Source organism: Pleurodeles waltl, chromosome 10 (assembly GCF_031143425.1).
Source record: "Pleurodeles waltl isolate 20211129_DDA chromosome 10, aPleWal1.hap1.20221129, whole genome shotgun sequence".
In the NCBI taxonomy this organism is placed as follows: Eukaryota; Metazoa; Chordata; class Amphibia; order Caudata; family Salamandridae; genus Pleurodeles; species Pleurodeles waltl.
In genome coordinates, this window is record NC_090449.1 from 472,721,428 (window position 1) to 472,739,744 (window position 18,317).

The window sequence follows — 18,317 nt, forward strand, 5'->3', positions numbered from 1 at the left end:
TGATATCTGACACGGACTGTTTTGCTGAATGTACAGTGAGGGAGATGCTTTGCAGTCCCAGTGTTTGGACGTACCAATGCTGCAGCTGATCACACCATGTGTTGACCTGGCCTTATTGTGTAAGTTACTTCTTCAAACATACCCCAAACAGGTTTATCCATTATCTCAAACCATATTCAAATAATAATGAAGGGGTGGGGCTGGACATAAAACAATTCTGCAGCTCCTAATGCTCATTTCATTCTTTGTGGTAATTATGTATAATTAGGTGGATCATACCAGGCCATCTCCACTTTGTGTGGAGACGGTCATATCAGTTTCTTTCCTTCCACTGTTCCTTACTACATCCTCACCGCTTCAAAAAACTAGGACCGGAGCTGGCCTTGGGGCAGATCTGGCCCTTTCTATGATCCTCCCTGGGCCTACAGATATGTGCCATTCTCGCTTCTGAAAAAAAAACGAGGCAGCAGGTGGCCCCTATTTTTGTTGAATGCAGCAATGACTGACCTCTGAACACAAACACCTCTGCACCCCCGCCCTCAGTTCGCTTGAGTCACCCACAGAATAGCTCCATCATGCTGATGCCACATGGTTTGTTGGAGGAAGGAGGTTATTGATGTGTGGCGGCAGGAGATGAGAGGGAGATGGAGGGCAACAGAGGGGGGCTGAGAGTGTTAAAGCAGTGCATGTACCAAGTTAAAAATGATTAAAAGTACTTTACAATGAATAACTGGAACCATGTTGGAGGGGTGCTGCTGTTTGCATGTGCGTCACTCTGAAGGTCAGTGCCCTAGGCCTGGGCTTAGCTTGCCTATGCTAGAAGCCAGCCTTGCCTGGAGACCTGGGAGTGTCGTCAGCACTGATCTTTGGCAAGTCTGCTTCCCCTCTACTGCCTCTCCATCTTCTGCAGAGCAGATGGGGCTCTCTACTAAGCTCTCTAAAGTCCTTATATTTGGCAGGTATCAGAACAAAAAATCACAACCTGGCAATTGGGAAACCAGACCATCCGCACAGCCAGGAAATATAACTGCTTGCGGGTGTGGTTTACAGAAAACAACACGGCAGGGGCACAGAAAAACACAATTAGACACAAAGCTGCTGTCATCACATACAGGCTCGCCATATTGAATAATCAACTCAGAAGCGCCTCAGCTGCATCAATACTGAGAGTAACAAAGGCGACATTACTCTCGACTCTCCAATATGGCTACCTGGCATTTCAGGGGTCCTTAGAATCCACCATAGAACAGGCCCACTGCAGAGCATATTTAAAAATTTTACAGCAACCAAAGTATACACATCGCTCAAGGCTCAGATTGGAAATGGGCCTAAAGTCACAGCAGATAGATTGTCAAGCTGCAATCTTGAAATATTACATCAGTCTCAGGAAGGCCTGTTAAAACATCACCTGAGAACGATTTTTGAGACTCCTAGAAACCCGTGGCACATGCAACTAAGTAAAGCACAGAAGACTTTCGAAGTGGGCGATTCCATTCAGCTGTCAGATACAGTGACCTACAGTGTTTGGAAAACAGTGATTAATAAAAGAGCAAAGGAACTCTCACGAGAGTCCGACACATCGTTAACTTACACCTCAATAATAGTGCCTGCTTTAAACTATTCCTATTTGGTCGGAGCCCTTCAACCATACCTCCTAGAAGCAATAAATGTAGGTACTCGGCATCAAATCCTGTATATGCGAACATTAGTCCTCCTAATTAAGGACTTTAATCCTTCTTGGTCCATACACAGGCAAAAAAGCACCTGTAGGCTCTGCTCTCACCATCAAGAAAGCTGGTTACACCTTCTGTGCTGCTGTCCCAGATTAGCAGCTGAAATAAGACAGCTAATAATTCCAGTAGCACTGGCTCTGGGAGCACGGTCTTGTATGGAGGTATCCAACCTTTGTTTTTCACATTCCGCGCCCTGGGCTTTGGCAAGAAGTGCAAAATATGTGACAGTTCTCCGGAGGCTGCTAGCTCAGGCAGCTGGAACAGATAGCGGGCACACGAGGGTTCTAATCGCATGTAAGCATCCCGTGTTGAAAATGGAAACAATACGTAGACTTTTTTTTTTTTTTTTTACTGGTCATTTTTTGTTTGTTTTATTAATTAATTTTTGAACTCACACAGTGTTTCTCTTGTATTTGTAATGGTTTTAATTAACTGATCAATAAAAACTGATACTGTATACTAAGCCCTCAAAGCAATTCACCTCCAGTGACTGGTGAAGGGTTTTTTCCCATGCTCGATCTGCCTCTCAACGCTTCATGCCTGATGCACCCCTCTTGATGTAAAGGGTGATAGCGGATGCTACAGACTTGCAGATGCTACCATGCTCGTACCCGCCCTTGAAACACGCTACAAGCAGGAAGCAAGCAAACAAGAAAGCCAAATGGAGTGGAGGCTTATAAAGGGAATTTGTCTCTGCTAAGACAGGTAGCCTTTGTTACCTCAACCCCCAATTCACATACCCCAAGAGGGGTGATATTTATCGGCAAACATACCCCTGGCTGTAGTAAGCCCCCTTGGCTAGGCCTGTATAATGGTTTTGGCCCCCATGGGGAGCCGTAAGGAGTGCTGCATTTGGAGGTGCTTGGGTGCCTGTGGGGCTAAAATGGTCTGGGGAGTGCCTTAGGGCACAGGGAAACAAAGAGGTAGTGCTACTGACATGACCAAGACATCCTCCGGTAGCCACATTGGAGAAAAGTATACCATGAATCATAAGGGTAATGGCGGCAGCAGCAGAACAGTGTCCAAGGGTTCAGGTGTCAGCGTACATGCAGAGTGCAGAGGTAAGTGCCTAGAAGGGACAGAAGGCCATACAAGAGCATTGAATAAGGTTTAATAACCCGGCCCAGGTAGGGTCTGGCTGCTATGAAGGAATGGAAGGATATACTGATCAAGTGAACAGTCAGTGCATTGTTAGAAACTTAAAAGTGGGGGCAACCTGGAAGTATGGTGCCGGCGAAAGGTGAACAGCGACAAGGATTGGTTAGCCGACCACAGAAGGGACAATCCAATATGGTAGGAAATAGGCCTCTACAAGAGAGGAGTAAGGAACTCTGTGCGAAGGAATGCAGAGAAACAAGACTGTCATTTAAGTCCCTCACTGAACGAGATGGGGGCGGCGGCATTCCTCTCTGAATCTATTAAGTACTTTGTGGGCAGACATTTCAAGAGAAAGTTATCTCTTCCCGAAGCTAGTCCCGAAGTCCAGGTCCGTAGAGATGAGACTTTTTGTGGCATGGGGAAAGATAGTGATTGATTATCGAATGCAAGCTCACCCTTGTTATGTATTTCGGGCATGTTGAATTGTAATGAGTTCCCCTTAGAGCCACGGTTATCTTCATCACCCTGGCTTTTCTCATTATTTGATAAGAGGGAAGTGCAAGAAGGGGGTGTAAACAGTGGATTAAATCAAAAGCAAATTAATGAGGTGGCAAAAAGGACCAGTGTTGAGTACTGTACCCCTGGAACAAGGGCGTTTTAGAGAAGCCCATTTTACAATCGACCACTGTTTTAGCTTATGGTCCATAGTGCGAAAGTCAGTGGAGCAAATGGGTAGCTTATTTTGTTGCTTTGTTGACTTCCGAGCAGAACTGTTTGTGGGAAAGCTTGGAGAAACAGGGTATGCCCAAATGAATCCTAGTTTGATTAAAGAAATATTCTCACATAATTGGGCACAGGTAATCACGGACATTAAGGGGGGCACTGATCTGAAAAATCCCAATTATCAATGGACTGAGGCAGGGATGTGTGTTAGCCCTCTTACTCTTCTTACTTATAGCAGATATGCCAGCAGCTCTAACTGCAGCCAAGGGTTTGAGCCCTAAAATGAATGGGAATCGTATAACATGTCTCCTGTATGTAGACAATCTTGTGATTATGGACTTAACAGAGATCGACTTACAAAGGAAGTTGGATATGTTTATGGGATATTGTGCTTGCAAAAGGCTGGTGGTAAACATGGAAAAGACTAGAGTCCTGGCTTTTGCTAAAAAAAAACAGTTAACTTAAGGTGGCGCTTATGCCTTAACAAACTGGATTTGGTAAATGAATATAAATACCTGGGTGCATGGTTTGAGAGGAGTTTAAGTGGAATGTACATATTGAATCTCTTAAAGCAAAAGCTCTCGCCTCGGTAGGTGGCTTGGAAAAGTTCAATAGAGACTTTGGAGAGACGTCACACAGACCTGTGTGAAAAGCCTATGTTGCTATTATCCAACCCCTATTCCAGTATGGAGCTGAGCTGCTAAATTTAAGCAGTAAAAACTGTTTGGAACCCGAGAAAGGGAAACGCCTGAAAAGTCTACTGTCCCTACCAAGGTCTGTGATGATTTAGGCAGTAAGACTAAAAACAGATATGACATCATGGAGTTACATAGTGTGGGCAGTGGTAGTGAGATTCTGGCAATGGTTAAATGCTGGAGAAGGGCAAAAGGTATCATTATGGTGCAAAAAGGAGATCATGCATAGAGAATTAAGACGGGCCAAGGGAGTTAAGAAAAACCTTGAGCCTATATGTAAGGAAGTGTAAATTTCGTACATTAATAAAGGAGATTTCTAGGAATGATGATATGCAGTATCTAAAAAGGAAGTTCTCAGTCCAGTATATGTTACATTCTTGTAATAATGAAGAGTGGTTCCGCTATGTGGATTTATTACTTAACCGTCGGCTTAGATATGAACTGTTGAGGCTGCACGTGGGATTTTAATCCGTGCTTCAGTAGTGATAAAATAAAAAAGGTAATGATGGATGCAGTGGGTAAATGCACTTGTGGCCTGAGTGTTAAATGTGATAATCTGCACATCCTAATGGATTGCTTAAACGTTTTGCCTCTGCAGAAAGCCATTTTAAGTCCTCTGTTTTTAAAATATGGTACTTTTTAATTGTGTGCTAGCAGTTACATTGCTAATAGACATGCAATATTTGGATGTTGCTTGTGCAGTAGGGAGATTTATGTTCGCTGTTAAAGAATTTTTAATGGGACTATGAGAGGGATTCTTGCCTTACTTTGTTCTTAATCCTGTATGTTAGGACCACAGGTTGCACATAAATTAGATATGAGTTTAGTAAAGAAGCACTTTATGTGACGGTATTATGGATTTTATGATTAGTTTTTATAGATTATAAAGGTATAGGTGGGTTACTGTTGTGTGTATATTTTAGGATGTTTAATGTTGTCTGTTTTATGTTTTTTTAAAGACTAAGGGGGTCATTCCGACCCTGGCGGTTGACTACCGCCAGGGCCGGGGACCGCGGATGCACCGCCAACAGGCTGGCGGTGCATCCATGGGCATTCTGACCGCGGCGGTACAGCCGCGGTCAGAAACGGGAAACCGGCGGTGTCCCGCCGGTTTCCCGCTGCCCAAGGGAATCATCCATGGCGGCGCTGCAAGCAGCGCCGCCATGGGGATTCCGACCCCCTTACCGCCAGCCTGGTTCTGGCGGTTTTGACCGCCAGAACCTGGCTGGCGGTAACGGGTGTCGTGGGGCCCCTGGGGGCCCCTGCAGTGCCCATGCCAATGGCATGGGCACTGCAGGGGCCCCCTAACAGGGCCCCACCAAGATTTTCTGTGTCTGCCAAGCAGACACTGAAAATCGCGACGGGTGCAACTGCACCCGTCGCACCCCTTCCACTCCGCCGGCTCCATTCGGAGCCGGCATCCTCATGGAAGGGGGTTTCCCGCTGGGCTGGCGGGCGGCCTTCTGGCGGTCGCCCGCCAGCCCAGCGGGAAACTCAGAATTACCGCGGCGGTCTTTTGACCGCGCAGCGGTATTCTGCCGGCGGGACTTTGGTGGGCGGCCTCCGCCACCCGCCAAAGTCAGAATGACCCCCTAATTGTCTAAAAAAAAATGTATTGACTGACAATTTACCACTGCTGCAGGAGTAGGCCCGGAGGATATGAGAATAGCCCTGGCCTCCCTGCACCATGTTGATAGCCTTGGGCCAGCCGCAGCATAGGGTGAGTAGGTACAGATCCCAGGCAGGTTGATCGCTCACTACAGTATTTCATTCTTCTGTATAGGCACTTGGGCTCTCAGTCACAGTCAACATAGTAGAGCAACAGGATCAGTTGCGCTTCGGGCTGACAGCACTATGAAGAGGTCGCCATTTTTTCATTCCGTATGCAGTGGAGCCAGGCTGCAGTTCTCGCTTCCCTGCATCTGTTTGGCTATGATGTCAGCCCTTCCTAGCATTACCTCCGAGCTGTTTGGGGGCATTAACATTCCCCAATTGTCACTAGCTTCACCTTTTTCAGCGTGCTCTCTCACTCAGTGCACCGGCTTTCTTCGGTTCCTTGGCCATGTCCTTAGAAGGTCAACAAGACTACACACTAAATACAGACGTAGATTAAATCCGTATGTTGTATGCCTCTTTGAGCAGCGATTGCTGGACACCCAAGTGAGAGTATGAAAACTCCCTAGATTTGTATGAGAGGGGGTCTGTGTGTGTGTGTCTGTGGGTTTTAATTAGAGGCCATTTAACTTCAGGGGACATCATTTACCCCGAGTGCACAACCCCACACTGACTGCCTATCTCAAACATGCCTTCCTGTATCTACTCTGAATGGCGAGAGTGGCTTGGCCTGTACAGAATGGGCCAGGAAGAGACAGGCTGAAGTCAAAACGATAACGTGCATCTAATATAACCATTTTACTTAACCTGTTTGAATGAGTCAAAGGAAGCCATTGATTCTGGAGACCATTTAGGACAGCACATATTAGTCAAGTGGTTCCTGGTGGTTCTGAGACTCATGCTGCGAGCCTCACAAGGTGACTCGCCACACGGGCCTGTCCTAGGAGCAGAGTGCACATAACTCTTGTGTGATGCTATGTCAGGAAAGATGTCTAACATGGCAAAGCAGGCACCTGCTGCCAGGGAAATGAGCCACAACCCGACATGTGTAGTGTACATGAAAAATCTCTTCAATATGGAATTGGGGTGGATTATGTGTTGGGAATTAAGTGTCCATAATGGCAACCCACATTTGATTTCCGTAGCTGATCAGCGCATTCAATGATGCAAAGACCTCGAAAGCTTTGGAGCAACCAGATGACTGACAAGAATGGCACAGAAGTGTATGATAACTGCAGGGGATGGGAACCTGCTGTTCCTAGATTAATGCAACGAAAGGAGTGGGAGAGCATAGCTGCAACACTCACACTTACTACAGAATCAAGCTTCCTTTGGTGTATAACTTGACAGGTTCTGTTTCACTACCTTGAGCTTAACTCCCACGAGCATGACTTCACCAATGCCACCATATCCATAAGGTAATTTCTAAACGTATTTCACCAGTCATTAAACCCCAATACCCCTTACCTACACCCACCTTGATTATTTCAAATGAAAGCAAAAAAATTTGATTAAAATATAATATTTCATTGACCTAATTTACTCCCTAATTTTATCCCTAGCCTAAAATAAATGAAAAGTTAACGTAAGCCAAACCTAAGCCAATCCCTTAACTAAAACGTGGTTAAACTAAATGATAACAATTAATAATCCTTAAAGTAAACCTGATTCTACCGGGTAATTTCATTGTACTGAAATAAGTAAAATAGAGTACACTAAATTAAATTAATTTATTCTCCACATAATTTATTTTAAATTAAAATACAATCATAACCGTCTCCCTAGTATATTAAATCAAATGTCCTAATGTACCCTATAGTAGTTACCAAAAACAATGTAGGGACTTTCTCCATAGTAGTAACCACTGTAGTAATTACACTGATGTAGCTCCATCAATGTAATGGGTTTACACTACACAACGTGCCTTCTTACACCACCTTAGGTTTTAGGGTTAAGCTCCGTGCCTAAAACAACATAAGATTTGCATTCCTCTGAGTTCTTGCCTTAATAATCCATGTCATCTCAGGTACAACCGAGCATCAGCAATGGGTTAAATATTTCTGCCTTTTCTACATTCGAGATTCTGGGCCACTGACTGACAAGTATATTTGACTATATTTCCAGTCAGAGGTTTTGATGACGGTCAATAAGAGGCATTGAGACGCTTGAACATCTTACCATGCTTCAGTCTGAGAGTATTCATACAAACAGATGTACAGCAGCGAGGCTCATATGTCATGCACTGACAGACCTAACCCATACAAATATATACTGATCCGTGTAAACACCACACGCTGCAGTCAAAATGTCAAGGCTAATGTCTTCGCCGTAAGTAACCCCCATGTAGGACTTCTGTGCAATGCACAACGAGCCCTGAATCACACAATTAGGACTCCTGTGTTGGAACTGAGCCACAGATCTAATGCTAGTGTGCCATGCAAATCTTAGCTGCATAAAATGTATCATGCAAAACCAGTCAGAACAGTCAGAACCTTAAAAATAGTAGGGATCCATAATCCATAATCCGGTGACACAGAAATAGGTGTACTGTGAGGCCAGCTAAAGCGAAGCTCAAGAACTAGGGCAAGTGCTGGGCACCCTACAACGCTTCCCCACAGAAATGAGATTAGTGTAATTTGTGACCGGAGTAGTGAGACATAGAAATAGGATATGTGCCATGTCACTACAAACATGATCTACAAAAACATAGCCTGTGCCATTTCCCCATAGGCATGACTCATAGTAGGCCAGACTAGCCTGACCTACAGCCATATCAATATGACTAGAGGCATGCACCAACAACCTTGATCCATAGAAAAAGGGCTAATTCCCCATGCATATAGATTAAAATACTGCTTGTGTGTTACGCACTCCACAACTAATCTGAAATACAGAAATATAAATGGTGTGTTATGCACCCACACCTATCGAACATAAAACTAGTCTTCCAAGCTCCCACTATCGCGAAATGCAGAATTCATGCATATGCACCCGACTGCCACAAGACACGTGTGCCATGCATCCGCTAGGATGCACAGCACACTACTATAAAATACAGAACTAGAACTAGTCTGTTATGCACCCAGACCACCCATTAGTCTAGAATACAGAACTAGAACTAGTGTGTTCTGCGCCGAGACCCCACCAGACTGAAATACAGAACTAGAACCAGTGTGCTTTGCACCCAGATGCCCCATTAATCTGAAATACATAACTAGAACTAGTGTGCTTCGCACCCAGACGCCCCATTAATCTGAAATACAGAACTAGAACTAGTGTGTTATTAACCCTGACCCCCAAGTAATCTCAAATACACAATTAGAACTAGTGTTTTGTGTCCAGACCCCTGTTAGTCTCCAATACAGAATTGGAACTAGTGTTTTCTGCCCCTAGACCCCCGCCCGTCTGAAATGCAGAACTAGTGTGTTATGCACCCCGCCGACCCCGCACATTAGTTTCAAATACAGAACTACAACTAGTGCCTAAGACATCCATCTTTCCAACTCAAAGAACTAGTGTGTCAGAGGAAACAGCCATAAAAACAGTGTCCCCTGCGTTCTATTTGTATAAAACACAGATGTAGAAGTAGTGTGTTACACCTGCACACCCTTTTGCCATAAGACTAATGTTCTGTGGACCCACTAGTAAGAAATGCAGCGCTCAAACTATTGTGTTGTGTGCATAGACCCTTGGCAGCCAGAGTAGAGTGCCACGCACCCACTAGTGTGAAATACAGAGCCAGAGCTAATGTATCATACACACACACCTCTCGGGGGTGAATCTAGTGTGCCATGCACCTATTAGTGTGAGATACCGAACCAGGGGCCAGATGTAGCAAAGTTGGGAATTGCGACTTGCAATTTGCGAGTCGGAGCGACTCGCAAATTGCAAGTCGCAATTTCCAATGCAGAACGGTGTCTCAGACACCGTCTGCGACTCGCTATGGGGTCGCAATGACCCACCTCATTAATATTCATGAGGTGGGTCGCAAATTGCGGCCCCATAGCGAGTCTAGGCACTCGCAAACATGGAGGCCTGCTGTAGTCAGCAGACCTCCATGTTCGTGACTGCTTTTAAATAAAGCAGCTTTTTTTTTTTAAGTGTAGCCCGTTTTCCTTAAAGGAAAACGAGCTGCACTTAAAAAAAAATCCGAAACCTTTAGTTTCGGTTTTTTTCAGGGCAGGTAGTGGTCCCTTGGACCACTACCTACCCTGAAAAAATATTTGTGGGTACATTCACAAAGTGGAAGGGGTCCCATGGGGACCCCTTCCAATTTGCGAGTGGGTTACCATCCACTTGAAGTGGATGGTAACTGCGACACCATTTGCGACCGCATATGCGGTAGCAAATGGTATTGCATACCACTCCGAATCGCATATAGGAAGGGAACACCCCTTCCTATTTGCGATTCTGAAATGCATATTGCGAGTCGGTACCGACTCACAATATGCATTTCTGCATAGGGAAACGCGATTAGCGAGTCGCAAACGGCAACTTTTGCCGTTTGCGAGTCACTATCCGTTTCCTGCATCTGGCCCCTAGGCACTCGCAAACATGGAGGCCTGCTGTAGTCAGCAGACCTCCATGTTCGTGACTGCTTTTAAATAAAGCAGTTTTTTTTTTTTTAAGTGTAGCCCGTTTTACTTAAAGGAAAACGAGCTGCACTTAAAAAAAAATCCGAAACCTTTAGTTTCGGTTTTTTTTTCAGGGCAGGTAGTGGTCCCTTGGACCACTACCTACCCTGAAAAAATATTTGTGGGTCCATTCACAAAGTGGAAGGGGTCCCATGGGGACCCCTTCCAATTTGCGAGTGGGTTACCATCCACTTGAAGTGGATGGTAACTGCGACACCATTTGCGACCGCATATGCGGTCGCAAATGGTATTGCATACCACTCCGAATCGCAAATAGGAAGGGAACACCCCTTCCTATTTGCGATTCTGAAATGCATATTGCGAGTCGGTACCGACTCGTAATATGCATTTCTGCATAGGGAAACGCGATTAGCGAGTCGCAAACGGCAATTTTTGCCGTTTGCGAGTCGCTATCCATTTCCTGCATCTGGCCCCAGAACTCGTGTGCCGTGCACTCACGAATATGGACTATGGAACACTAGAGCGTTGTGTCCCCACGCACCTAATTGAATGGAACGGAGGACTACAACTAGTGTTTTATGCACGTGCACCCCTGAACGTTCCTGCTGCAATTACAGGACGGTCGGTATTATCAGTGGCTGTAACGTCTGGTGCATTAGTGAGTTTGTCAACCAGTGCTGAAGATACAGCAAACAGCAAAAGAGACGTGAGGGTGTTCGCAGTTACTGCTGAATGTGCACAGGACTTTGACACTGGACTTCGAATAATGCACAGTGTCGCTGACGTGTAAATAAGCACACCACTGCCACTGTTATGCAATATCCCGTGGACTGTTATGGCTGTAGGTTTTTTCAACAGCTATGATAACATATCTACTAATCCTACTGAGAACAAAGGCGAGAGTTCACCCTTGGCTCTCCGGTCCAATACTCCACCGATAAGACTCTAGCATCGGCTGCACCTACTGTCATAGTTCACCTGGGCTTCGAAGCAGTAAGGGCCATATTTACACATTTTTCGTGCAACGGAGGGCAGCAACGAATTTTGCTGGACTGTGTTGTGCAAGGAGAAAAATACAGAGCACAGTCATATTTACTAAGGGGCATATTTATGAGATAGTTCAAGTCACCTTTGCACCACGCGATGTGGGACATGTGTGGCGCAACCCTTAAATGCGATTTATGAAGCCACACAATGCCAATTTCTGTGGTCCTGAGTGGCTTCATAAATTTGAAGTAAGGCAATAAAGCGCAAATTGTTGTGTTTCCTTATTCTGCCCTGGGAAGCCTTTCCATGGTCGTTGCATGGGTATTACCACACAATTCCCATGGATTTTGACATATTCCCAGATTTACCAGAACTAGTAAATCTGGAAATGTGTCAAAATGCTTTGCCTTCACAGGGGAGGCGTAACAAGGAGAAATATCTTTTTTTTTCCTCTTTACTTATTTTTTCTATGTGTGCTGAATTCTGCAGCACACATAGATACAGGAACATGCCTCGGGGGTTGTTTTGTGCAGGAAGGGGCCCCTTCCTGCACAAAAACAATCCTGCATGTAACAAAGGCACCCTTACACCATGGTGCAAGGGTGCCTGCGTTGATGCTAGGCTGCCAGACGGGTGCCAGCGCAGGGAAAAAGGCAGGAATGTGACTTGCTGCACTGCACTGTGACAAACTCATATATATGCCCCCTAATGTTGGCCTGCTGCTGCTGTCTTCACTTAATTTGGCGCACAAGCAGGTAGCTTTGTGTGACGCACAGCCTGCCAACATGACACAGAGATGAGAGTGCACTACCTAGAGTAGGATTTGCACTGGAAGCACGTAATTCTAAAACAAATTCCTAAGCCTCGCAAACTCAGAAGGATCTTACGCCTTGGCTGTGGGCTGTACATTACAGCACCTACACAATGCACTATCTTTTGGGAGAAATGAACGTATTTTCCCTTTTTTCTGCTTCCAGTAGGTGTTAATTTGTGATAAAAAAAGAAAAGTCCTGCTACCTCAGACTAGCTTTAAACCGAAACATCAGCATATTTCCACTGATCCACCCCAGTAATGTCCCCTTGATGCAAAGTGAAGCAAAGCATTGCAAAGTGGCTATTTCACTGAGAACGGAGATCCTTTGTTGCGCAAAACACCTTTTGCACTTGTTAGTAAATACCATGCAAGTCTTGGTGTCGCTATTCATCACCTTGAGCTCATACAAAACTTCAATAAATCTAGTCTTGATTGTATGACAAGACCCAACTCTGCGCAGTTGAATCTTGTGTGATACCAATGAAGGATGTGTAAAAAGTAAATACTTACACAAACTTCTCAGGCACCAAATGTTTTCTAGGAGTCTGTTGCCCGATATGAGGTGCCAAATACCAAGTCAGCCTACTTTTCATTCCGCCTCATGCCTCATTCTTCCATCACTTTATACCTCCTGTCTCTTTACCCAACTCTATGTTTTTTTTTATCTCTGCTTTCCCGCTTTGCCCCTCTTTTCCCAGCCTACTCTTCCTCCTCCCTCCTTTTTTCCCTTCTCTCTTTTACTCTGAGTTAAAGTCATATGAAATTAGTATCGGTCCAAACCATGAGCATAGATTCCCACCAAACATGAGTGTCATGCCCATCACCTGCAGTAACATGTACAAACTACGCGATAACCTGAGTTGTTTGACAGTTAACTCCATTCCTTAGTTTGAGTTGATGTTAGCTGCTGGTGCACATCAGCACTTGTTTTAGGCTAGCATGACACTACCCGCCTGAATTTAGATTTCAGCGGATGGGTTACTACATCACAAAGGTGACGGATATCCCATCCGCTGAAATATAAATCCCATTACTCCCTATGGGATTTATATTTCGGCAGACAGGATAGCTTTCACCGTTGTGAGAGAGTAACCCATCTGCAAAAATCTAAATCAGACCCTATATTTTTCTAGTTTGGCAGTCTGATTCTGAAAGATTAATTTCAAAGTGCGCTGGTAAATACAGGGGCGTCTCCTTCACAATGGCCAAGGAGCGTCGCCCCCTGGCTGAGCCAGCAGCAGAAACAGAAAACGATAATTCACTATTGTTTTATTTTTGTGCTGCGTGTGAAGGGAGGGGTAGTGCTGCGCCATGGGAGGGAGGAGAGGGGAGGAGGCGAGAGTGCACCTAAGTGTGCATGTGTGTTTAGCTGGCCTGAAACGGCCTGCCAAATACACGCGCACACTTAGGTTTCTCCAGCCCAGCTGTGTTTAACAGCCGGGCTGGAGAAACTGCACAGGCACCAGGGTTGTGTCTGAGCGGCAGTTCATGATGCTCAGACTAATCCTGACACGGCTTTCATGCTGGCTTTAGCATGAAAGCAGCACCAGTATTGCTGGGGAGCCTGTGCTGGTGTCCCAGTAAATGCTGGGACACCACATTGAGGGAAAAGGAGTGCGAGACGGCAGGAGGCAGTGGCGACAGTGTAGGTAAGTTTATTATATATTTTTTTTTATTATTTTCACCCCCTCCATCTCTGTCCTGCCCCCCGACCCCACCCTTTGAGATTTGCGGAGGCCGAAGCTAGGTAAACCGACCCCACGCAGACTTTGATTGCCATCTGACATGCGGCAATGCTGGCTCCACTGAATGGTTAAAATGAGGGCCAGCCGCCATTTTGTGTCAGAATTACAAACTGCAGCTAAATTATTACAAAATGTAATACAATGTAATGCCAGGTATGAAGCATTATTAAGCAACAATAGAAGCCTCCATATATTGTCACGGAAACTGTGCTTTAGTTGTGGCTAATTGTATTAAGTACCCTGAAGTCAACCACAATAAAAGTACCGCTTAGTTCACAAAATATGATGGTCACTGGGGCCTGATTTAGAACTCAGTGGATGGGTTACTCCGTCATGACTGTGACAGATATACCATCCGCTGACATCTAAATCCCGTAGAATATAATAGGATTTGGATATTGGCGGATGGGATATTTGTCACCGTTGTGACAGAATAAGCCCTCCACCGAGCTTTTAATCACACCCTATGCATTAACAACCCACGGCAGTGGTAGAATTGGGCAGCAGCCTCCAAAGAAAAACGCTGGGGACCAGAGTTTAATCATCATCATTATTATTATTGTTTTTTTTATATATTAAGCACTGGTTTAGGCTCACTGTCCACACACGGTCACGTGGGCATTTATCACTGGAACGCAGTGTCCCCTCCTTAGGACCCCTCTCGCTTACCCTTGTCTGTTCTTCTTCGAAAGGAAAGCTTCCGTCGCCGCAGGCGGTTAAAGCCGCCGTCTGACTCCTCACTGCTCGGAGAACCCGGGATCATATTAGTCTAGGAAAAAAGGATATTTACGTATAACGAATACTACAATAATAATAAATATAATACCACTACTAATAGTAAATATTATAGCAACAATATCAATAGCAATTCTTCTTATTATTATGTGTTATTGTTATTCATTTTGTCGTTAATATTAATGCTGTGCACAGCATAAAAGTTAGGTACTCACTGAACTGCTTCCTGGTTAGTGCCCTATATTCATGCTCAAAGGAATGTGAAAAGCAGTCAGCGTTTTCATTAATTTTCAAGCCTTACAGGAAAGGCGCGGGAAGTAAGGAAAACATTTTAAGCAACATTTCTAAACGTCCTACTTACCACAATGCCTGGGATGCTGGCATGCACCATTCTGTTCTGAAAGTAGTCTGTTAATAATGTCCTTGGTAAACAGACTATGCCTGATATTTTGCAAATATTGCAGTGGACACAGTCTGTACTGTGATTTAACTGTGAACACCTTGAAATCACTATGGCCCACATTTACTAACAGTTCATGCAACGTAGCTCAGTAACGTAAGTTGCTAGGCTGCATGGTGTAAATGGGAGAGAGATGAACTGCACTTTATTTACAAAGATGTGGCGCTGTCCAGCTCTCTCCTACTGCTGGCACACTTGTGACTGCCTAGTGTCAACGCAGGCACCCTTGTGCCACGATCCCAGTGTTCTTGTGTTGTGGACAGGATAGTTTTTGCGCAGGAAGGTACCCCTTCCTGCACAAAAACTATTCAGCGAGGAGTATTCCTATTTGTATGTGAGCTGCAGAATGCAGCACACGTACAAAGATGAAGTAAAGAGGAGAAATGCATATAGTTCTCCTTGTTACACCAGTGAGGATAGGAGCACTATTTTGGTGCACACTCAGGTTTACAGACTTGAGTAAATCTGGGTTTGCGTCACAATACATGGGTGAATGCAGGGGAACGCCCATGCTTCACTCAAGTAGCGCTTCCTTAAAGCAGGGTATTGTAAGGCAGTGCAAGGTGCTGCACTGCAATAGTTTCATGGGTAAAAGGTGATGCAAGCCCTTGCAAATATCAATTTGTGTGGCTTTGTAACTTGCGTTGCCTTAAAAACGTGACACAAGGAAAACACAGGTGCTTAGTAAATCTGGCCCTACATGTGTAGTACCTTGTGGTGATTGTGCCTTCTTCAGGTTCTTAATTTAGATTCATAACCAGTAGCTTCTATCCTTGACACAAAAATACATAGTTCTCCTTTATTATAGTGCTGATTTGTACTTTAAAGCCAGATCCACCCTCTTAATAGATCCTTTTTATCACCAAAAAAGGTAATATCATAATAATACTAACTCATTAAAAAAAGTATACCTTCTTGTGTTTGCTTAGATGTATTTCCTTATTATTATTTTTTTATATTAATAAGAAAACATATTATGTTTTTGTAAAATTCATGTACACTCCTTGGGGCATCTTGACACTGAAAAACAGATGTTTATTGTTACCCAACTCCAGTGCTTGATTTGTAAAACAACGAGTACTGGGACTGAAAGTTTTTCTCTCAAGCTCTCCACCTGTACAGCTGAAAGTTAGGGCTGTCAGACACAAAGGCTATCTAGTCCTGATTCCACCTCAAGCCACTTTCATCTACCTTCATACACTCCACGTCTCTTTATCTTACTCTTCCAGGTTGTTTTTCATCCCTGCTTTCTCCCACTGTCACTGTTTTCCCTTCTTTCCCTTCCCCTCCTTTTCACTTTGTCTTCCTTTTTCTTGCTCTTGCTCAAAGTCTGATGATGCAAAATAAGACTCGAGCCTAACACTGAGAGCTGGGGGAATGGGATGAAGGGTCACCTACAACCACTGGCTCCAATTTAGCAACTCCCCAACTCTATGGTACTCATTTTATACTTGGGAGTATTGATGGCTGGGTGGACCCATTGAGATTTGAATCTGTAACTACAAAGGCAGACACAACCCTGAAGCAAATTCATTATTTCACAGAGCCATAACACCCTGCGTACAAGTGATACTGTAGTAGTTATGAACTGTAGTAAGTCCATAACTGGTGCCTGGTGACGTGTTTCCCTCGTAGGTCTACACAACCTAATGAGTCTTCTCAATGCTATAAGCCTTCCACACTTGACAGAAAGTACAATTCTTTTCACTTGTCTCAGTTAGTCATTATTGGACTTGGGCCGCTCTGAAGGGTCATCACCAAACTTTTTTCCATCACCCTCCTGTTTTCTGAACCCATTTGTGTTGGCTTTTAGGACTCTGCACACTTTACCACTACTAACCAGTGCTGAAGTGCTTGTGCTCTTACCTTTAAACAAGGTCCAATTGGTTTACACCCAATTGGCACATTTATTTTACTTGTAAGTCCCTAGTAAAGTGGCACTATACTTACCCAGGCCCTGTAAATTAAATGCTATTAGTGGGCCTGCATCACTGATTGTGCCACTCACTTAAATAGTCTTTTAAAGATATCTCAACCCTTCCATTGCAGCCTGCATTGGAAGTTTCAAGCTGTCCTTTCAATCAGGCAAAATAAACCTTTTTGCCAGGCCTAATCCTTCCTTTTTAATACAAGTAAGTCAGCCTTAGGGTAGTCCCTAAATAGCCCATAGTGCAGGGTGCAATGTATTTAAAAAGATGGACATGTACTTTGAACCTTTCCATTTCCTGGTAGTGATAAAAATGACATTTGTTTTTCACTACTGTAAGGCCTGCCTCTCCCAAAGGATAACATTTGGGTGCCTTATTACATTTAGTAAGTGATGATTTTTAATTGGGGGCAGATAAGAATGTTGAGTTTGGTGTCAAAAGAATGATAATTTAAAAAGCTATTTAAAGGTAAATTTGAATTTTAAGACACAGGGGGTCATTCCTACCCTGGCGGTCCGAGACCGCCAGGGTAGGGGACGGAGGAGGCACCGCCAACAGGCTGGTGGTGCTTCAGGGGCTTTTCTTACCGCGGCGGTAAAGCCGCGGTCAGAAAAGGGAAGCCAGCGGTTTCCCGACGGCTTCCCGCTGGCCCAGGGAATCCTCCACGGCGGCGCTGCAAGCAGCGCCGCCATGGGGATTCCGACCCCCTTCCCGCCAGCCTGGTTCTGGCGGTTTTCACCGCCAGAACCTGGCTGACGGGAACGGGTGTCGTGGGGCACCTGGGGGCCCCTGCAGTGCCCATGCCACTTGCATGGGCACTGCAGGGGCCCCCTAACAGGGCCCCACATTGATTTTCAGTGTCTGCTTGGCAGACACTGAAAATCGCGACGGGTGCAACTGCACCCGTAGCACACCAGCAACTCGGCCGGCTCCATTCGGAGCCGGCATCCTCGTTGCTGGTGCTTTCCCGCTGGGCTGGCGGGCGGCCTTTTGGCGGTCGCCCGCCCGCCCAGCGGGAAAGTCAGAATTACCGCGGCGGTCATTTGACCACGCTGCGGTATTCTGGCGGGGGAACTTTGGCGGGTGGCCTCCGCCGCCCGCCGAAGTTAGAATGACCCCCACAATTCTGAAAATACCCTTTTTAGAAAGTTGGCATTTTCTTGTCCCAACCATTCAGTGCCTGCAGCCTG

General features: G+C 45.1%; 1 protein-coding gene across 2 annotated transcripts in view; it reads right to left on the minus strand.

Annotated features, from left to right (window-relative positions):
• KCNH2 (potassium voltage-gated channel subfamily H member 2) overlaps positions 1–18,317 on the minus strand; it is a 1,485,214-nt gene that overhangs the window by 24,894 nt on the left and 1,442,003 nt on the right. For both annotated transcript variants that reach the window (XM_069210759.1, XM_069210762.1), the window contains one exon: positions 14,674–14,773. In XM_069210759.1, the coding sequence (XP_069066860.1) occupies positions 14,674–14,773 (100 nt within the window). The remainder of the gene's footprint in view (positions 1–14,673; positions 14,774–18,317) is intronic.